Source organism: Erinaceus europaeus, chromosome 14 (assembly GCF_950295315.1).
Source record: "Erinaceus europaeus chromosome 14, mEriEur2.1, whole genome shotgun sequence".
Classification (NCBI taxonomy): Eukaryota; Metazoa; Chordata; class Mammalia; order Eulipotyphla; family Erinaceidae; genus Erinaceus; species Erinaceus europaeus.
Genome location: NC_080175.1, coordinates 49,705,831 through 49,729,120, shown reverse-complemented (window position 1 = coordinate 49,729,120; position 23,290 = coordinate 49,705,831). Strand labels below are relative to the sequence as shown.

At 39.6% G+C, this 23,290-nt stretch overlaps 1 protein-coding gene across 1 annotated transcript; it reads left to right on the top strand.

Moving 5' to 3' along the window:
* The first annotated feature begins 10,603 nt into the window (after positions 1 to 10,603).
* On the top strand, positions 10,604 to 22,812 carry LOC132532801 (ATM interactor-like). Its single transcript, XM_060171896.1, is given in 4 exon segments — positions 10,604 to 10,837; positions 10,839 to 11,016; positions 18,597 to 20,557; positions 20,559 to 22,812. Coding segments are annotated over 4 exon segments (2,508 nt in total). The 5' UTR covers positions 10,604 to 10,606; the 3' UTR covers positions 20,697 to 22,812.
* The last annotated feature ends 478 nt before the right edge of the window (positions 22,813 to 23,290 follow it).

The window sequence follows — 23,290 nt, the reverse complement described above, 5'->3', positions numbered from 1 at the left end:
AACCACAACAGAGACATATGGGATGATCTCAAAAGAAGTAACATTCGCGTAATTGGCCTGCCAGAGGAAGAAAGAGAGGAAGGGGAAGCAAACATTCTAGAGGAAATAATAGAAGAAAACTTCACAGACCTGAATAACAGGAAGGACATCAAGATTCAAGAGGCCCAGAGAGTACCAAACAGAATCAACCCAGACCTGAAGACACCAAGACACATCATAGTTACAATGAGAAGAAGTAAGGATAAAGAAAGGATCCTAAAGGCTGCAAGAGAGAAACAAAAAGTCACATACAAGGGAAAACCCATGAGATTATCTGCAGACTTCTCCACTCAAACTCTAAATGCCAGAAGGGAATGGCAAGATATCTATCGAGCCCTGACTGAAAAAGGGTTTCAACCAAGGATAATATATCCTGCTAGACTTTCATTCAAACTAGATGGAGGGATCAAAACTTTCTTAGATAAACAACAGTTAAAGGAGGCAACCATCACCAAGCCGGCCCTGAAAGAGGTTCTGAAAGACCTCTTATAAACAAGAACATCACTATAATGCTTGCAATATATCAGAGCAAAAAATTTTTTTTGAACAATGGCACTACAATACATTAAATCCATAATATCAATAAATGTCAGTGGCTTAAACTCACCCATCAAAAGGCACAGGGTGGATGGATCAGAAAACATAACCCAACCATATGCTGCTTGCAAGAATCCCATCTGTCACAACAAGATAAACACAGACTTAAAGTGAAAGGATGAAAAAATATCATACAGGCTAACGGACCACAAAAAAGGGCAGGAATAGCCATTCTCACCTCAGACACGATAGATTTTAAATTAAATAAAGTAATAAAATATAGGCAAGGACATTACATAATGATTAGAGGATCAATCAGCCAAGAAGTCTTAACAATTATTAACATCTATGCACCCAATGAGAGAACATCTAAATACATTAAGCACCTACTGAAAGAATTTCAAAAATACATCAATAGTAATACAGTAATAGTGGGAGACTTCAACACCCCACTCTCACACTTAGATCAACAAAGCAGAGAATCAATAAAGATACAAGAGAATTGAATGAAGAGATTGACACACTAAACCTCTTGGATATTTTCAGACTCCTCCACCCCAAAAAACTGGAATACACCTTCTTTTCAAATCCACATAACACATACTCAAGGATAGACCACATGTTAGGCCACAAAGACAGCATCAATAAATTCAAGAACATTGAAATCATCCCACATATCTTCTCAGACCACAGTGGAGTAAAACTAACATTTAACAACAAACAGAAAATTATTAAAAGTCACAGAATTTGGAAACTAAACAACATGATCCTTAAGAAACACTGGTTCAGAGACTCACTCAAACAGGAAATTCAAATGTTCCTGGAAACTAATGAAAATGAAGACACAACCTATCAAAATATTTGGGACACAGCTATAGCAGTACTGAGAGGGAAACTTATAGCCATACAATCACATATTAAACACTAAGAAGAAGCTCAAATGAATGACCTTACTGCACACCTCAAGGACTTAGAGGAAGAGGAACAAAGGAACCGTAAAGCAACCAGAAAGACAGATATCACTAAAGTTAGATCAGAAATAAACAACATCGAAAATAAGGGAACCATACAAAAGATCAATGAAGCCAAATGTTGGTTCTTTGAAAGATTAAACAAAATTGACAAACCCCTAGCCAGACTCACCAAACAAAAAAGAGAGAAGACTCAAATTAATAGAATTGTAAACGATGCAGGAGATATCATAACTGACACCACAGAAATCCAGAGAATCCTGCAAAACTTCTATAAAGAACTATATGCCACCAAGCTAGAGAATCTGGAAGAAATGGAACAATTCCTAGAAACCTATGCACTTCCAAACTGAACCAAGAAGAACTACAAAATCTAAATGCACCAATCACAGACAAAGAAATTGAAACAGTTATTAAGAATCTTCCCAACTACAAAAGCCCTTGAACAGTTGGCTTCACAAACGAATTCTACAAAACTTTCAGGAAACAGTACCCATACTTCTTAAGCTATTCCATAAGATTGAAGAAACAGGAATACTCCCATCCACCTTCTATGAAACCAACATCATCCTGATACCAAAAGCTGATAGGAACAGAACAACAAAGGAAAACTACAGACCAATATCTCTGATGAACATAGATGCCAAAATATTAAACAAGATCTTGGCCAACCGGATAAAGCAACATATCAAAAAGATTGTTCATCATAACCAAGTCGGATTCATCCCAGGAATGCAAGGCTGGTTCAACATATGTAAGTCAAACATTGCCATTAACCACATCAATAAAAGCAAAGCCAAAAACCACATGATTATCTCAATAGATGCAGACAAAGCCTTTGACAAAATCCAACACCCATTCATGCTCAAAACTCTACAAAAAATGGGAATAGATGGTAAATTCCTCAAGATAGTGGAGACTATATATAGCATCCCTACATCCAACATCATACTCAATGAACAGAAGTTGAAAGCATTCCCCCTCAGATCGGGGACTAGATAGGGCTGACCACTGTCACCGTTACTCTTCAACATAGTACTGGAAGTTATTGCCATAGCAATTAGGCAAGAGAAAGAAATCAAAGGAATACAGATTGGAATGGAGGAAGTCAAGCTCTCACTATTTGCAGATGATATGATAGTATACATAGAAAGACCTAAGGAATCCAGCAGAAAATTACTGGAAGTTATTAGGCAATATAGTAAGGCATCAGGCTACAAAATCAATGTACAAAAATCAGTGGCATTTCTTTATGCAAACATTAAATCTGAAGAAGAAGACATCCAGAAATCACTCCCATTTACGGTTTCAGCAAAATCAATCAAATATCTAGGAATAAAGTTGACCAAAGAAGTGAAAGGCTTGTATGCTGAAAACTATGAGTCGCTACTCAAGGAAAGAGATACTGATACCAAGAAATGGAAAGATATCCCATGCTCATGGATTGGAAGAATAAATATCATCCAAATGAATATTCTCCCCAGAGCCATATATAAATTTAGTGCAATACCCATCAAAGTTCCACCAAGCTTCTTTAAGAGAATAGAACAAACACTACAATCATTTATCTGGAATCTGAAAACACCTAGAATTGCCAAAACCATCTTGAGGAAAAGAAACAGAAATGAAGGCATCACACTCCCAGACCTTAAACTATATTATAAAGACATCATCATCAAAACAGCATGGTACTGGAACAAAAATAGACACACAGACCAGTGGAACAGAATTGAAAGCCCAGAAATAAATCCCAACACCTATGGACATCTAATCTTTGATAAGGGGGCCCAAAGGATTAAATGGAAAAAGGAGGCTCTCTTCAATAAATGGTGCTGGGAAAACTGGGTTGTAACATGCAGAAGAATGAAATTGAACCACTTTATCTCACCAGAAACAAAAATCAACTCCAAATGGATCAAAGACCTAGATGTCAGACCAGAAACAATCAAATACTTAGAGGAAAACATTGGTAAAACACTTTCCCACAGACACCTCAAGGACATCTTTGATGAATCAAACCCAATTTTAAGGAAGACTAAAGCAGAAACAAACCAATGGGACTACATCAAATTGAAAAGCTTCTGCACATCCAAAGAAACTATTAAACAAACAGAGAGACCCCTCACAGAATGGGAGAAGATCTTCACATGCCTTACATCATACAAGAAACTAATCACCAAAATATATAAAGAGCTCAGCAAACTTAGCACCAAAAAAGCAAATGACCCCATCCAAAAAAGGGCAGAGGATATGAACAAAACATTCACCTCAGAGGAGATCCAAAAGGCTAACAAACATATGAAAAACTGCTTTAGGTCACGGATTGTCAGAGAAATGCAAATTAAGACAAGACTAAGATACCACCTCACTCCTGTAAGAATGACATACATCAGGAATCGGGCTTTAGTGCAGCGGGCTAAGCGCAGGTGGCACAAAGCACAAAGACTGGCATAAGGATCCCGGTTTGAACCCTGGCTCCCCACCTGCAGGGGAGTCTCTTCACAGGCGGTGAAGCAGGTCTGCAGGTGTCTATCTTTCTCTACTCCTCTCTGTCTTCCCCTCCCTCTCTCCATTTCTCTCTGTCCTATCCAACAATGACAACAACAATAATAACTACAACAATAAAACAACAAGGGCAACAGAAGGGAATAAATAAATAAAATTAAAAAAAAATAAAAATAAAAATTTAAAAAAAGGAAAAAAAAGAATGGCATACATCAAAAAGGACAGCAGCAACAAATGCTGGAGAGGATGTGGGACAGAGGAACCCTTTTACATTGCTGGTGGGTATGTAAATTGGTACAGCCTCTGTGGAGAGCAGTCTGGAAAACTCTCAGAAGGCTAGACATGGACCTTCCATATGATCCAGTAATTCCTCTCCTCGGGTTATACCCCAAGGACTCCATAACACCCAACCAAAAAGAGGTGTGTACTCCTATGTCCATAGCAGCAGAATTCATAATAGCTAAAACCTAGAAGCAACCCAGGTGCCCAACAACAGATGAGTGGCTGAGAAAGCTGTGGTATATATACACAATGGAATACTATGCAGCTATCAAGAACAATGAACCCACCTTCTCTGACCCATCTTGGACAGAGCTAGAAGGAATTATGTTAAGTGAACTAAGTCAGAAAGATAAAGATGAGTATGGAATGATACCACTCATCAACAGTAGTTGAGTAAGAAGATCTGAAAGGGAAACTAAAAGCAGGACCTGATCAAATTGTAAGTAGGGCACCAAAGTAAAAACCCTGTGGTGAGGGGTAGACATGCAGCTTCCTGGGCCAGTTGGGGGTGGGAGTGGGTGGGACGGATGGGTCACAGTCCTTTGATGGTGGGAATGGTGTTTATGTACACTCCTAGCAAAATGTAGACATATAAATCACTAGTTAATTAATATGAGAGGGGGAAAATCAATTGTATGTCTCAAAGTTTTTCAAAACACAATCTGAATCTTTTTAATATATAGGCTGTTTATTTGATATGTGGACTCTCTCAAAAGCCTAGACCACGTAGATTAGAAGCATCCAATATCACAGCTATATACAAGATACTGGATACTGTACAGCAAACCATAACAAAGGGCCTTTTCAAAGTTAACCCAATTAACAAATAATGTGATGATAACATTAACTATCGATTGTCTTTTTGAACCCTAAGACAGCAGGAACCTCACATCTCCACTATAGAGCCCCTACTTCCCCCAGTCCTGGAACCCTTGGATAGGGCCCACTTTCCCGTATGCATCTCCCAATCCATATCAAATAATATTGCATCCACTGATCACAACCTAACCAACGCAATGATTGCCACCTCAACATGCTTCACCTCAGACTGTGTCCAGAGACTTCAGGTGTGGAATGACAACCCTTCAGCTTCAGTACTCGGGTGAGACCTTTCCTTTTATAGTATACTCTAATTTCATTTCAGGTGGTTCACTTTCTAACAAAGTCCTATAACCTAGATATACACCAGTTTCTGTGAGAGAGATCTTATATGCACACGTATCCATAAACTACTGCAAAATATATACCTGAAAGCAGAAGTACACTAGAGTTTGCAGTGAGTACCTCCCTAACACTTCCTCTCCACTATTCCAAGCTTTGGGTCCATGATTGCTCAGTAATTTGTTTGGCTTCGTATGTTAACTCTCTTTTCAATCACCAGGTTCCAGATGCCACCAGGATGCTGGCCAGGCTTCCTGTATTGAAGACACTACCAATGTGTCCTGGAGCTCAGCTTCCCCAGAGACACACCCTGCTAGGGAAAGAGAGAGGCAGACTGGGAGTATGGACCGACCGTCAACGCCCATGTTCATCGGGGAAGCAATTACAGAAGCTAGACCTTCTACCTTCTGTAACCCTCAGTGACACTGGGTCCATGCTCCCAGAGGGATAGAGAATGGGAAAGCTATTAGGGGAGGGGGTGGGTTATGGAGATTGGGTAGTGGGAGTTGTGTGGAGTTGTACCCCTCCTACCTTATGGTTTTGTTAATTAATCCTTTCTTAAATAAAAAAAAAATGGAAATACCTTCTGATATAGCAGTTTCATTCCTAGGGAGATTGCTAAAGATAAATAAAACTCTAAAGCAGAGGGTCATATGCAGTCTTATGCCATAGTTTCTTTATACACAATTCCCAAGGAGTGGAAGCAACTGAAATGCTCATTGATAGACAATTGGATGAAGAAGTGATGTGAATATATATGTGTGTGTGTGTGTGTGTGTGTGTGTGTGTGTGTGTGTGTATTCAGTGGAATAATACTCTATTATTAAAAAAATGATATTGTTTCTTTGGGTTAAAATATACAGAACTGGAAATAATTATGCTTAATAAAGCAATGAAATAAAACAGAACTATTAAATGGTTTTACTCATATGTAAAATATAGAAAAATGATATACCTAACTGTTGGTATGCTTCTAGTTCTGCTTCTGGGATCCCTTCTGTTACATTGCTTGACGTTGTGGTCTATTTCCATGGTCATTCTGGTACATTGGTTTGGTCTCACTCCCCCTGCTTCTGGGAGATTTTGGTTTAGTCCTTGCCTTTTCAGGCTTCTTCCATCTCCCGATCATACATACTTCCTTGGTTCCTGACTTTTCTGCCGGGGGAGAGAGAGGCAGGACAGGATTGTGTTATGATTAGGTTGTTGGACTGCTTGCCTGCTCATGAATAAAGATTAAACTGCGTTCTCAGCTCAGCCATGTGTCCCTGGTCATCTGTCTCCCTCTGCAAAGCTAGCCCAGCATACTGGAGCCCTGAACTTTGACTGACACCTAACAATGACAAAAAAGTGATCTGTCTAAAAGAAACTGTGAGAACTATGATGGTTAGTATAGACATGGAGGAGTGTGTGTGTGTGTGTGTGTGTGTGTGTGTGTGTGTGTGAGAAAACTTTGGTGTTGGGTATAATATGGAATTAAAAACTTGACATTTTATAATCTTGTAAACCATCATTGAATTAGTAATTCAAAAGAAAGAAACAAACATAATCACAGAGAATGGTGTACTTATGCAGCCACCCAACCCTTACATCAAAGCCTGTGTTGACAAAAAGGGGAAAAAAATGAATAAAAATTAAAGAAAGAAAAAAAAAAGTAATCTTAGCATAAATTGTTGTTGAATTTTGTCAAGTGCTTCTTCAGCATCTATTGATGATTGTGACATTTGCTTTATTATCCTAAAGAAGAACAGAGAAAAGTATATACACAGATGTGTGTGTGTGTATCACCCTAGGTGGTGATTTCTGCTTGTGGCTAGTTCTTTATATTTATACCATCCTTTTCTTTTCTTTTTTTTTTGTTGGTAAGAGGCAAAATTGGAGAATCAACTAACAAAAACTATCACATCGTGGCTATACTTTCATTCTGTTGTGCAGTTTTTTAAAATATTTTACTTATTTTCCCTTTTGTTGCCTTTGATTTTTTATTGTTGTAGTTATTATTGTTATTGTTATTGATGTCATTGTTGTTGGATAGGACAGAGAGAAATGGAGAGAGGAGGGGAAGACAGAGAGGGGGAGAGAAAGATAGACACCTGCAGACCTGCTTCACTGCCTGTGAAATGACTTCCCTGCAGGTGGGGAAGTGGGGGGAGTAGGGGGGCTCGACTCCACCCGGAATCCTTATGTGGTCTTTGTGCTTTGTGCCACGTGTGTTTAACCCGCTGCACTACTGCCGGACTCCCCTGATGTGCAGTTTTTAAATTTTAATTTCATTAGTGATAAAATAATGTTTTTCTATATTATAAGAGTATAGTTCCTCAGTGTATTCAACACCACTATATATTGTGTCACAATATCCTGGTGACACAAACACACACGCAAACACACACACACACACAAACACACACACACAAACTACACACCCATGGGGAACTGTGAGGCTGAGGTTGAACATGGTGTGGACCGCTTGTGAAAAAAACAGGTGCCTGGAAGAAATCCTGGAGGCCTAGGCCCCATCTGCTTGACACTGGGTGGGAGAGACTGAGGCCTAGGCCTCCAGGATTTTGTCCCCCTGTCAGATTCCCCCACCACACAAGGGCCCCACATTCTCTAAAGCAATAGTTCACTTCCTTGTTCTCAAACCAGTTGGTCCACTTACTCTACAGTTACTAGAAGTCCCCTCACCACTTCCCTGTTTCCCATTCCTTTTGACCATATATAGCCTGATTCCCCCTGCACTTTCTATTTTTTAATTTTATTTTGATCTATGGATTATTCTTCTGGCTCTGTTTTATTGTGTGTCACCTTGTTCAGTGCTAAATGTAAAGGTTCAGCAGTGTGGTGTATCCAATTAAGCATGTATACTACCATGAACAAGGACCCATGTTCCAGTCACACCTGCCCTGCTCTCCAGCTAAAGAAGGGAAGCTTCACAAGCAGTGAAACATGTCTGTTGGTGTCTGTCTCTTACTCTATAGTTCCCCTCCCTTCTAAATTTCTCTCTAGCTTATTGAGAATAGTAGAAAGATTTTTTAAAATGAATGAAAGAAGAAAGAGAAAGAAAGGAAAAGAAAAGTTATATGTTTCTCATTTCTTTGTCTGTGACACTTCTTTTAGTAACTCTTCCATGACAGGTCTTCTAGTGACAAACTCCTTTTCTGTTTTTCTGTTCTGTTTATATGTCTGGTACTGCTTTTATTATTCCTTCTTATATTAAAGTAGTCATGCAGGGTAAAGTATAAGCTATTAACATTGTCTTCTAATGCTTTGTATATACCACTCCAATCTCTCCATGGTTCCTGCTGAGGAGTCTGATGTGAGTTTGTATATTATGCTTTTATAAATCACTTTCTTCTTTTTCCCTGGCAGCTTTATTTATTTATTTTTCTTTTACCTCGACCATTGATATTTTCACAATGATGTATGTTGGTGTTGGTCTATTTGAGTTTAGGAATTTGTTGGTCATTTCTCCTTGCTGGACATCTATATCATGGTCAAATGCTAGATTTAGAAAATGTTTTGCTGTAATTTCTTTGAATATTTTATGACCTATAATTTCAGGTTGAAAAATCTAATGCTACACTGATTTTAATTACTCCTCTTTCATAATTCAAATTTAATAAATGTTACATTTAATACATTGTAAAAAATAATAGTTTGGACTGGGGAGACTACATAATGGTTATTCAAGAGATTTTCATGCCTGAGGCTATGATGTCCCAGGTTCAATATCCAGAAACACTGTATTTAAATTTTTTATTTAAAATTAATATTTTATTTAAGTATATGAAGGCTATATTTAATACCTACACACATCATAAGTATGTTCCCTGTGACAGGAGTGATTTTTCATGGTAAAAGTGACAAGTGTTAAGGAATATGTGACAAAATGTTATATGTTGTATGACAGGAATAGCAAATGCCATGTGGCAAAAATTCTTGTGGCAAAAATTGCATGTGCCATAACATAAATGACCCATATCACTTCAGATTTAGTACACATTATAAGAAGTAGTGTCTTATAGCAGATAATATGACAACAGCAAATTATGTCATGTGAGTGTAGCAAGTTTCACCACTCCCATTACAGTAGAGGTCCCATCTCATATAAAACAAATGACATATCATACAACAAAAATGAGATGTCTTTCAGCTGGAATGATAAAAATGATGTGTCATGCACCATACAACTTGTGTTGTGTGACTACAGTAACATGTCATGTGAGAAATGCAACATGTGATGTGACGTCAGTGGCATAGTTTTTTATTGTATCTTTTAAATTTTTTTAAAATATTTATTTATTTTCCCTTTTGTTGCCCTTTTTATTGTTGTTGTAGTTATTATTGTTGTTGTTATTGATATTGTCATTGTTAGATAGGACAGAGAGAAATGGAGAGAGGAGGGGAAGACAGAGGGGGAGAGAAAAATAGACACCTGCTGATCTGCTTCATTGCCTGTGAAGCAACTCCCCCCACAGATGGCGAACTGAGGGCTCGAACCAGTATCCTTATACTGGTCCTTGGGCTTTGTGCCATGTGTGCTACAGCCCAACTACCTAGTTTTTATTGTATCTTGAGTGATTATAAACATATATATTTTTTTCTCATTTACCAGAGCACTGCTTGGTGTAGGCTTATAGTGATGTGGGGGATTGAATCTGGAAATATGGTGCCTCAGGCATAATGAACTCTTTGTATAACCATTATGCTATCTTCACTGCACTTGAGTACACTAAAGAATGATATTTTTTCTCCTGTTCACATTGGATACTGAAGAACTTAAACCCAAATTTGAGGCACTCTTCCAGCAAGTTTGTTGTCATTAATAACATATATTAATGTTCCAGACTCCCTTAGTTTCATTTTCCATCCTATATTTCCTTTACTTTTTTTTTTAATTATTACTTGGGGTCCAGTACTAACAGTCAGTAGAAAGAATAGGCCACCATGAACAAAAACTTGATCTAAGTTCCTGCTCTCTACCTGCAGAAATAAAATTTAATAGGTGATGAAGCAATGCTTCGGGTAACTCTCTGTCTCTCCCTATCCCTCAGTTTCCTTGTTTCCTAACGATTTTTTGCATACATATAAAAAGTAGGGGGTCGGCTGGAGCCATGGCGGCCTCTGAGGCGGCGGCGGCGGGGCCAGCTGCCCTGGCCTCGGGCGCCGCGGTCATCCCAGAGGCCGCGAGAGGTGCCGCCGCCGCCGCCGCCGCCACCGATTCGGACCCGTGGGGTCCCCCGGGACGACTAGGGGGCAGCCGGCCGCGACCTTCCCCCGCTAGGAAGCAGCAGCAACCCACGGGTCCGGCGCCGGCGGCCCTGGAGCTGATCCAGCCGTCAGCTGTCTGTGAGCGAGCTGTCCCGGGCGGTGCGGACCAACATCCTGTGCACCTTGCGCGGCTGCGGCAAGATCCTGCCCAACAGCCCCGCGCTCAACATGCACCTGGTCAAGAGTCACCGCCTGCAGGATGGCATAGTAAATCCAACAATGAGGAACGACAGGGAAGATGGCTGCCTGAGAAGTTGCTGACAGCGAGCGATCTGACGGCATCGTCGGCAACGGTAGGATTTTCTGCCTTTAGCAGGCCAGTTAATAAGGGGTGACACCAAAGAGTGGGTACAGTTTAATTCGGGTTAAGAATTAGAGTAAAGGTGACACGGACTAGCGGGGCTCCAGAATTCCCAGGGCGCCGGGCAAGGAGAGTGCGCCGGGCATTGTCCTCCGCCCGCCCAGGAAGGCGGCTCCTCTGCCGGTTGCAGAGCGCGGCGGCAGAGACCCGGAGAGAGCACTTTAGCTCGGGGGCTTCCTCTTGGGAAAATCCAGGGTCCACCGCGACCCTGAGAGCAGATCCAAAGACTTCTTGAGTATAGCTCTCATTGGATCAAAGGATTTGGAGCTAGTTTTCATTTTTGAGAAATCCTTTAAAAAAGTCTGGAGGGGGGGGGTTTCCCGGAAGATGGCGGACTTCGGAGAAGCGGCTAGCCTTTGAGCTCCGGACACATCTCGTGTAAACAATAGGATCTTCTGCCTTTAGCAGGCCAGCCAATAAGGGGCCACAGCGGTCATACCAAGGATGTGTCTAATTAATTAATTTGGGTTAAGAATTAGAGTAGGGGAAAAAAAAAAAAAAAATTCTTTTTTCTTCCTTTTAATTTTCAAGCATACATCCTTCCCGCCGCTCCCCCCGCCCCACCATAAACAGTGCCTGGGACCAGCTACTAGCAGGATACCCCATACCACCAAACAGGGTTTTTTTTGTTTTTTTCTTTTTCTTTTCTTTTCTTTTTTTTTTTTTTTTTTTTTTTTTTTTAAACTCACTGATACACATTTGGGAAGTTCCTCGCACTGCTCTTTAATTACAATCCTTCTTCTTATATTCTCCCTTTTCTCTCTCTTATCTCTCTCTATCTCTTTTTTATTTTTTATTATTACTATTTTTTTTTATCCTGTCATACACTTCTTTCTTCCTTGCCTTTCTGAATTTGTGAATTACTTTGGGGAAGAAATCTGACCCAGAGTGGACTTTCTATGTGTGTATCTCTGCTCTAGTTCCCTTTACACTCTTGTTACCCCTAGAATATACACTAGATAGTAGATTTGCATAAATGTCTATTCTTGCTATCCTCTCTTTCTTTTCTCTTTCTTCACTGGGATTTGGTTACTATTTTTTCACGGACTGGAGAAATTTTTTGGCTAACTGGTAATGATTAAACTCCTTCAATACTTACTTCAGTTGCTACTGTAATTCCGGAGATTGGTGAGTGCAATTGTCATAAAGGTATTTAGTACAGTGCTACTTGTGCTCACAACACAACAACTGAGGAACAACAGAGCATTAAAAAAAGAGAGAGAGAGAAACACATAAATAAAAAAATATGGGTAGATTAAAAACAAATAAAACTGCTACCCCAATGAATGAAGACAAGAGCCCAGAAGAAACCATAAATCAATCAGAAGTAACCATAGATAAGAAAAGTATGCAAGCAATAATAAACTTATTAATCACAGAAATGAAAACAACATTGGAGGAAAGGAATGGCAGTATTAGGGAAACAACAGTTGAGACCCCCAAGGAAAATACTGATTATCTTGAGACAATTAGAGAACTGAAAGCTGAAATAGCTGTAATGAAGAAAGAAGCTGAGGCAAGGGAAAGCAGACTAACAGAAGCAGAAAACAGAATTAGTCAGACAGAGGATGAGTTAGAGAAAACTAAGAAAGAGGTGAAAGAGCTTAAAAAGAGATTGAGAGACACTGAAAACAACAACAGAGACATATGGGATGATCTCAAAAGAAGTAACATTCGTATAATTGGCCTGCCAGAGGAAGAAAGAGAGGAAGGGGAAGCAAACATTCTAGAGGAAATAATACAAGAAAATTTCCCAGACCTGAATAACAGAAAGGATATCAGGGTGCAAGAGGCCCAGAGAGTACCAAACAGAATCAACCCAGACCTGAAAACACCAAGACACATCATAGTCACAATGAGAAGAAGTAAGGATAAAGAAAGGATCCTAAAGGCTGCAAGAGAGAAACAAAAAGTCACATACAGGGGAAAACCCATAAGACTTTCTGCAGATTTTTCCACTCAAACTCTAAAAGCGAGAAGGGAGTGGCAAGATATCTATCGAGCCCTGAATGAAAAAGGGTTTCAACCAAGGATAATATATCCTGCTAGACTTTCATTCAAGCTAGATGGAGGGATCAAAACCTTCTTAGACAAACAACAGTTAAAGGAGGCAACTATCACCAAGCCGGCCCTGAAAGAGGTACTAAAAGACCTCTTATAAACAAGAATATCACTATAATACTTGTAATATATCAGAGTAAACAAATCGTTTTTTAGAACAATGGCACTACAATACATTAAATCCATAATATCAATAAATGTCAATGGCTTAAACTCACCCATCAAAAGGCACAGGGTGGGGGGATGGATCAGAAAACATAACCCAACCATATGCTGCTTGCAAGAATCCCATCTGTCACAACAAGATAAACACAGACTTAAAGTGAAAGGATGGAAAACTATCATACAGGCTAACGGTCCACAAAAAAGGGCAGGAACAGCCATTCTCATCTCAGACACGATAGATTTTAAATTAAATAAAGTAATAAAAGATAGGCAAGGACATTACATAATGATTAGAGGATCAATCAGCCAAGAAGACTTAACAATTATTAACATCTATGCACCCAACGAGGGACCATCTAAATACATTAAACACCTACTGAAAGAATTTCAAAAATACATCAATAGTAATACAATAATAGTGGGAGACTTCAATACCCCACTCTCACACTTAGACAGATCAACAAAGCAGAGAACCAATAAAGATACAAGAGAATTGAATGAAGAGATCGACAGACTAGACCTCTTGGACATTTTCAGACTCCTCCACCCCAAAAAACTGGAATACACCTTCTTTTCAAATCCACATAACACATACTCAAGGATAGACCACATGTTAGGCCACAAAGACAGCATCAATAAATTCAAGAGCATTGAAATCATCCCAAGTATCTTCACAGACCACAGTGGAGTAAAACTAACTTTTAACAACAAACGGAAAATCATTAAAAGACATAGAATTTGGAAACTAAACAACATGCTCCTTAAGAACCACTGGGTCAGACACTCACTCAAACAGGAAATTCAAATGTTCCTGGAAACTAATGAAAATGAAGACACAACCTATCAAAATATTTGGGACACAGCGAAAGCAGTACTGAGAGGGAAACTTATAGCCATACAATCACATATTAAACACCAAGAAGAAGCCCAAATGAACGACCTTACTAGACACCTCAAGGACTTAGAGGAAGAGGAACAAAGGAACCCTAAAGCAACCAGAAGGACAGAAATCACTAAAGTTAGAGCAGAAATAAACAACATCGAAAATAAAAGAACCATACAAAAGATCAATGAAGCCAAATGTTGGTTCTTTGAAAGATTAAACAAAATTGACAAACCCCTAGCCAGACTCACCAAACAAAAAAGAGAGAAGACTCAAATTAATAGAATTGTAAACGATGCAGGAGATATCACAACTGACACCACAGAAATCCAGAGAATTCTGCGAAACTTCTATAAAGAACTATATGCCACCAAGCTAGAGAATCTGGAAGAAATGGAACAATTCCTAGAAACCTATGCACTTCCAAAACTGAACCAAGAAGAACTACAAAATCTAAATGCACCAATCACAGACAAAGAAATTGAAACCGTTATTAAGAATCTCCCCAACAACAAAAGTCCTGGACCAGATGGCTTCACAAATGAATTCTACAAAACTTTCAGGAAACAGTTAATACCCATACTTCTTAAGCTATTCCATAAGATTGAAGAAACAGGAATACTCCCTTCCACCTTTTATGAAGCCAACATCACCCTGATACCAAAAGCTGATAGGGACAGAACAAAAAAGGAAAACTACAGACCAATATCTCTAATGAACATAGATGCCAAAATATTAAACAAGATCTTGGCCAACCGGATACAGCAACACATCAAAAAGATTGTTCATCATGACCAAGTGGGATTCATCCCAGGAATGCAAGGCTGGTTCAACATCCGTAAATCAATCAATGTCATTCATCACATCAATAAAAGCAAAGCCAAAAACCACATGATTATCTCAATAGATGCAGAGAAAGCCTTTGACAAAATCCAACACCCATTCATGCTCAAAACTCTACAGAAAATGGGAATAGATGGGAAATTCCTCAAGATAGTGGAGTCTATATATAGCAAACCTACAGCCAACATCATACTCAATGGAGAGAAGCTGAAAGCATTCCCCCTCAGATCGGGGACTAGACAGGGCTGTCCACTGTCACCGTTACTCTTCAACATAGTATTGGAAGTTCTTGCCATAGCAATCAGGCAAGAGAAAGAAATCAAAGGGATACAGATTGGAAGGGAAGAAGTCAAGCTCTCACTATTTGCAGATGATATGATAGTATACATAGAAAGACCTAAAGAATCCAGTAGAAAATTACTGGAAGTTGTTAGGCAATATAGCAAGGTATCAGGCTACAAAATCAATGTACAAAAATCAGTGGCATTTCTTTATGCAAACACTAAATCTGAAGAAGAAGACATCCAGAAATCACTCCCATTTACTGTTTCAGCAAAATCAATCAAATACCTAGGAATAAAGTTGACCAAAGAAGTGAAAGACTTGTATACTGAAAACTATGAGTCGCTACTCAAGGAGATAGAAACTGATACCAAGAAATGGAAAGATATCCCATGCTCATGGATTGGAAGAATAAATATCATCAAAATGAATATTCTCCCCAGAGCCATATACAAATTTAATGCAATACCCATCAAAGTTCCACCAGGCTTCTTTAAGAGAATAGGACAAACGCTACAATCATTTATCTGGAACCTGAAAACACCTAGAATTGCCAAAACCATCTTAAGGAAAAGAAACAGAAATGGAGGCATCACACTCCCAGACCTTAAACTATATTATAAAGCCATCATCATCAAAACAGCATGGTACTGGAACAAAAATAGGCATACAGACCAGTGGAACAGAATTGAAAGCCCAGAAGTAAATCCCAACACCTATGGGCATCTAATCTTTGATAAGGGGGCCCAAAGGATTAAATGGAAAAAGGAGGCTCTCTTCAATAATTGGTGCTGGAAAAACTGGGTTGAAACATGCAGAAGAATGAAATTGAACCACTTTATCTCACCAGAAACAAAAATCAACTCCAAATGGATCAAAGACCTAGATGTCAGTCCAGAAACAATCAAATACTTAGAGGAAAACATTGGTAAAACACTTTCCCACATACACCTCAAGGACATCTTTGATGAATCAAACCCAATTGCAAGGAAGACCAAAGCAGAAACAAACCAATGGGACTACATCAAATTGAAAAGCTTCTGCACATCCAAAGAAACTATTAAACAAACAGAGAGACCCCTCACAGAATGGGAGAAGATCTTCACATGCCAGACATCAGACAAGAAACTAATCACCAAAATATATAAAGAGCTCAGCAAACTTAGCACCAAAAAAGCAAATGACCCCATCCAAAAATGGGCAGAGGAAATGAACAAAACATTCACCACAGAGGAGATCCAAAAGGCTAACAAACATATGAAAAACTGCTCTAGGTCACTGATTATCAGAGAAATGCAAATCAAGACAACACTAAGATACCACCTCACTCCTGTAAGAATGGTATACATCAAAAAGGACAGCAGCAACAAATGCTGGAGAGGATGTGGGGACAGAGGAACCCTTTTACATTGCTGGTGGGAATGTAAATTGGTACAGCCTTTGTGGAGAGCAGTCTGGAAAACTCTCAGAAGGCTAGACATGGACCTTCCATATGACCCAATAATTCCTCTCCTGGGGTTATACCCCAAGGACTCCATAACACCCAACCAAAAAGAGGTGTGTACTCCTATGTTCATAGCAGCACAATTCATAATAGCTAAAACCTGGAAGCAACCCAGGTGCCCAACACCAGATGAGTGGCTGAGAAAGCTGTGGTATATATACACAATGGAATACTATGCAGCTATCAAGAACAATGAACCCACCTTCTCTGACCCATCTTGGACAGAGCTAGAAGGAATTATGTTAAGTGAACTAAGTCAGAAAGATAAAGATGAGTATGGGATGATCCCACTCATCAACAGAAGCTGACTAAGAAGATCTGAAAGGGAAACTAAAAGCAGGACCTGATCAAATTGTAAGTAGGGCACCAAAGTAAAAACCCAGTGGTGAGGGGTAGGCATGTAGCTTCCTGGGCCAGTGGGGGGTTGGAGTGGGCGGGAGGGATGGGTCACAGTCCTTAGGTGGTGGGAATGGTGTTTATGTACACTCCTAGCAAAATGTAGACATATAAATCAGTAGCTAATTAATATGAGAAGGGGAAATCAATTGTATGTCTCAAAGTTTCTCAAAAGACAAACTGAATCTTTTTAATATATAGGCTATGTATTTGATATGTGGACTCTCTCAAAAGCCTAGACCAAGTAGATTAGAAGCTTCCAATAGCACAGCTATATACAAGATACTGGGTACTGTCCAGCAAACCATAACAAAGGGACTTTTCAAAGTTAACCCAATTAACAAATAATGTGATGATAATATTAACTATTGAGTGTCTTTTTGAACCCTAAGACAGCAGGAACCTCACATCTTCACTATAGAGCCCCTACTTCCCCCAGTTCTGGAACCCTTGGATAGGGCCCACTTTCCCGTATGCATCTCCCAATCCAAACCAAATAACATTGCATCTGCCGATCACAACCTAACCAAGGCAACGATTGCTACCTCAACATGCTTCACCTCAGAATGTATCCAGAGACTTCACGTGTGGAATGACAACCCTTCAGCTTCATTACTCGGGTGAGACCTTTCCTTTAATAGTACACTCTAATTTCATCTCAGGTAGTTCACTTTCCAACAAAGTCCCATAACCTAGATATACACCAGTTTCTGTGAGAGAGAGTTTATGTGCACACGTATCCATAAACTACTGCAAAATATATACCTGAAAGCAGGACTACACTAGAGTTTGCAGTGAGTACCTCCCTAACACTTCCTCTCCACTATTCCAAGCTTGGGATCCATGATTGCTCAACAAATTGTTTGGCTTCATATGTTAACTCTGTTTTCAATCACCAGGTTCCAGATGCCACCAGGATGCTGGCTAGGCTTCCCTGGATTGAAGACCCCACCAATGTGTCGTGGAGCTCAGCTTCCCCAGAGTCACACCCTACTAGGGAAAGAGAGAGGCAGACTGGGGGTATGGACCGACCAGTCAACGCCCATGTTCAGCGGTGAAGCAATTACAGAAGCCAGACCTTCTACCTTCTGCATCCCTCAACGACCCTGGGTCCATGCTCCCAGAGGGATAGAGAGTGGGAGGGCTATCAGGGGAGGGGGTGGGTTATGGGGATTGGGTGTTGGGAATTGTGTGGAGTTGTACCCCTCCTACCTTATGCTTTTGTTCACTAATCCTTTCTTAAATAAAAAATTAAAATAAAAAAAAAAAAAAATATTAAGGAACAAAACAAAAAAAAAAAAAAAAAAGTAAATCCAACAATAAGAAAAGATTTGACAGCAGTTCCGAAATTCTACTGTTGTCCAATTGAAGGATGTCCTAGAGGCCCTGACAGACCATTTTCTCAGTTTTCTCTCGTAAAACAGCATTTTATGAAAATGCATGCTGAAAAGAAGCATAAATGTAGTAAGTGCAGCAATTCATATGGCACTGAATGGGACTTGAAACGACATGCAGAAGACTGTGGGAAGACCTTTCAGTGCACATGTGGCTGTCCCTATGCCAGCAGAACTGCTTTACAGTCTCATATTTACCGAACTGGCCATGAGATCCCTGCAGAACACAGGGATCCACCTAGTAAGAAAAGAAAGATGGAAAACTGCCTACACAACGGGAAACTGTCCAGTAAGACCACTGAATCATTAAACAACCAACAAGCCCCCAGAGCAGACACTCAAAAACTAGAAACTTCAGAAATAAAGCTAGTCACATCTTTTGAAGACTCTTGCAGCTCTAATGCCAGAACACAGACTCTTACAACACCTCCAAGATACCCTCAGAAGTTGCTTCTCCCAAAGCCCAAGGTGGCCTTGGTTAAACTCCCTGTCATGCAGCTTTCTCCAGTGCCTGTCTTTGTGCCTACAGCTGACTCCTCAGGCCAGCCTGTGGTGTTGGGTGTAGATCATCAGGGCTCAGCCCCTGGTGCTGTGCACTTACTGCCCTTGTCCATAGGAACCCTCATTCTTGGCCTGAATTCAGAAACTTGTTCTCTTAAGGAAAGCCTCCCTCTCTCAAAAATTCTAACTCCTGTTTCTGTTGAGCCAATTAGCACAGGTATCCAAGTAAACTTGGGTAAAAGTTCATCTAATCCTTTACAAGAACTAGGGAACACATGTCAAAAGAACATTTCTTCAATCAATATACAGACTGATCTGTCTTATGCTTCACAACACTTAATACCTTCGGCACAGTGAGCTAGCCCTGATTCCTCAGTATCATCTTGTTCACAAACAGATTTGACATTTGGTTCTCAAGTTTCCCTTCCCATTAGTGTTCATACTCAAACACTTTTACCCAGTTCTAAGGTAACTTCAACTATAGCTGCTCAGACAGATGCATTTATGGATGTTTGTTTCCAGTCAGGTGGAATCTCCAGAGAAACTCAAACAAGTGGAATACAAAGTCCCACAGATGATCGAGTACAGATGGACCAAGCTGTGATGTGTGGAGACATTTTTGAGACTGTTCATTCATCATACCATGTCTCTACAGACAATATTATAAGCAACAATTTAGTGGCAGATCCTGGAACTCATAATTTGTTACCTCAGAACCACCCGAAAACTTTAGGTCAAGATATTGAGAAGTCTGCACCAATCATAAACTTCAGTGCTCAAAGTAGTATATTTTCTTCACAGAATATGACAGATAATCAAACCCAAACCATAGATTTATTAAGTGATTTGGAAAACATCTTGTCAAGTAATTTGCCTAGCCAGACAATGGACAATCGTAGTCTCCTGTCTGATACAAATACTGGACCTGATACCCAGCTTCCATCTGGCCCCAATCAAAGTCCCTCAATTGATTTTGATATAGAAGAATTATTTTCAGCCTCCAATATCCAGACTCAAACTGAAGAAAGTGATCTGAGCACCATAACCACTGAGCCAGTCTTGGAATCCCTGGACATAGAGACCCAAACTGACTTCTTCCTTACAGACTCCTCTGTCCAGTCTTACAGTTGCAGGGGAAATTCTAACTTCTTAGGCCTTGAAATGTTTGACACACAGACACAGACAGACTTGAACTTCTTTTTAGACAGTACCCCTCACCTGCCCCTGGGAAATATTCTAAAACACTCCAGCTTCTCCATGAGTACCGATTCATCTGACACAGAGACCCAAACTGAAGGAATTGCTGCTGCTAAAAGCATACCTTCTCTTGAAAGCAAAGTTCAGTTGAACAGTACAGAAACACAGACCATGAATTCTGGCTTTGAAGCCCTGGGAAGCTTGTTCTTTCTTCACCAGTAATGAAACTCAAACAGCAATGGACGACTTTCTCCTAGCTGATTTGGCCTGGAACACAATGGAATCTCAGTTCAGCTCTGTAGAAACTCAGACATGTGCAGAACTACACACAGTTTCCAGCTTCTAAAAGTGGAGCCCACCTGTGGGACGGCGTTTACAACTTCCTTCTGGACTTCAAAAAATGAGAATGAGAAAGAACAATTTTGACTGAATGTAGTTGATGATGCAGTTGCTTCAATTCACGGAGGTTCTTTGCCTTTTGTACTTGCAAACATCAGATTTGTGTATAAATGTGTGTATGATAAAGTGTAAAATGTTGGTCTAAAAATTATTGTTTTTGTGTTGCCTACTTTTGTCCTTTCACTGCTTCCATGTTAAAAAGGAAAAAATAAATACATCTTTCAAACACATCTAGACATTTAACTGAAGCCAAGCTTACCAGGTACTAGGGTACACATTTATCAGATCTTCAACATATTTTAGTCAAAATGTGACATGCTTCACTTAAAGTACACCTAAAGTATTGTTGACTGCTTGTTAGAAAGTCCTGTTTCCTGACAGTAACATTTGAAGAAATACACTATCAGATGTAAACTCCATTGCCTAGATGGTTTGAGATTTATGCTGCCTGCAGCTTCATCTGCTCTGTCTCTTCTGACTTGAAAACAAAGGAAAAAGCTACAGCTGTCATTAGCATTTGAGATAATTTTCTTGTTATCAATATCATCCCTTCTCTACATGAACTATTTACTACTAATAGCAAGTATACAGTACTTTCCTCAACAAGAAATATGTTACTGCAAAGTTACTGCCTAATGAAAGAGCAGCAAAGACTTAAGTGTAAATACTGATCCTTCTAGTCTAAATAATAGCTGATGGCAGCCATGGCCATACTGGATGTGGAATCATTCCTGGTAGTTTTTACTGGAGAGTGAATACCCCTTGTACTTGGCTAGAACATGAGGTGCTCTCTCCAGAGTGGCACATGTACCATCAAAATTCTTAATGTTTTGTACTTCTAACAAGCTTGATAGGGCAAGAATACAACCTACAATTCAAAGTGAATCCCACCCACCCACTCCACCCCTGACCTGTTACTGTGGCTTCACTGCACCATGCCAGTTTTTTTCAGATAGAACAAGGCAGAGAGAGTGGGAAAGATTCCGTGTTGCTAAAGCTTCCCCCAGTGAGGTGGAGGCTGGACTAGAATCTGGGTGGGGTGCATGATAACCAGATGCGTTCCCAAGTGAACTGTCTTGCCAGTCCAGTGATTCTATTTCTCAGTCACCTCACAACATCTTTTCTTTGAATAAAGGAAAGACGTTAATCTAGCAAGAATATGATTTGTGCCTTGAAGATAGAAATTATAAAATAGATCCACCTAAAGTATAGTAACTTGCATTTTGTTGTTTTATTTTTATTTAGAGAAGAGATGGGGCTCTGGGTAGTAGCACACCTGGGTAAGTGCACAAGGACCCAAGTCCAAGCCCCTACTTGCAGGGGGAAAGCTTCACAAGTGGAGCAGTGCTGCAGGTTTCTGTGTCTCCCTGTCAGTTTCTCTCGTTATCTCAAATAAAGTAAAAAAGATAGTTTCAAACAATCTTCAACTGTAAAAGACCCATTATTTCAGTAATCCAAAAAAAAAAAAAATCCCTGTCCTGAAAGAAATATGGTCAAGCATGCTTCTGGAGTTTTCTGTATTTAGAAGATTCTGGATTTTTTTTTTTCCCCTCTGTTCAATTTTAAGGCAAGAATTGGTAAGCCTGTAAGTTGAGAAAAAAAAAAAATTCTCCTGTGACACACAAACTTGTTGCTAAAACCTAAGGAGAAGACTTATAATTCATTTAAGAAAATCATCAGTGTTGCTATTCCTACCCTCATAGAATTGTTGATAGTGCCTACATAACATACCCTAGATAGATGAACTCAACCTGGTAGATGACAGTTTATGTTGGTCTCAATTGCCTGTGAATATGGATTTCAAAGCAAACATAAAGCCTTAACTTAGAATTTCATTGTTTTAGAATGTCACTGCCTTAATGTGCAAGCATTTACTTAAGTTCTCTTAATAAAGGAGAAATGCATGTTTGTGTTTAGGGCTGTTTGTAAATATAAATGCAGCAATCTATGGCTTTTAAAAATACTGTTACTGTGATAATGTTTGTTAATCAAGATGATAATTACAGGAAAATGGAGCATGTAATAGTTCTTTATGTACAAGTAAAATCTTTTCCCAAAAAAAACCTTGGTTACCTGAATTGTTCTAAGATTTGTAAAACCTGAAATTTCAGTGATTAAGTCAGAGAATTCTACCTTTTGGGGGGGTGAATTTTAGAGTTCATAATGTGAGTTACTTTGTTGTCTTTCACAGACTCATCTCACTTGATTAAATTATTGTGCCTGCTAAAAAAAAAAAAAAAAAGTAGGGGGTCAGGCAGTAGCACATTACAGAGCACAAGGACCCAGGTGCAAGCCCCTAGTTCCCACATGCAGGGAGGGGGAAGTCTTCACAAGTGATGAAGTAGGGTTGCAGGTGTCTCTGTCTCTTTCCATCTCTATCTCCATCTCCTTTCTCAATTTCTCTCTGTCTCCATGCAATAATAATAAATAAATAAGAAGTGGGATAAAAAAAGTAAAAATAATTACTGGGAACACTGGTTTCTTTGTGCTGAAACCAAGCCCCACAATAACCCTACTGATTATTATAAATAAATACATACG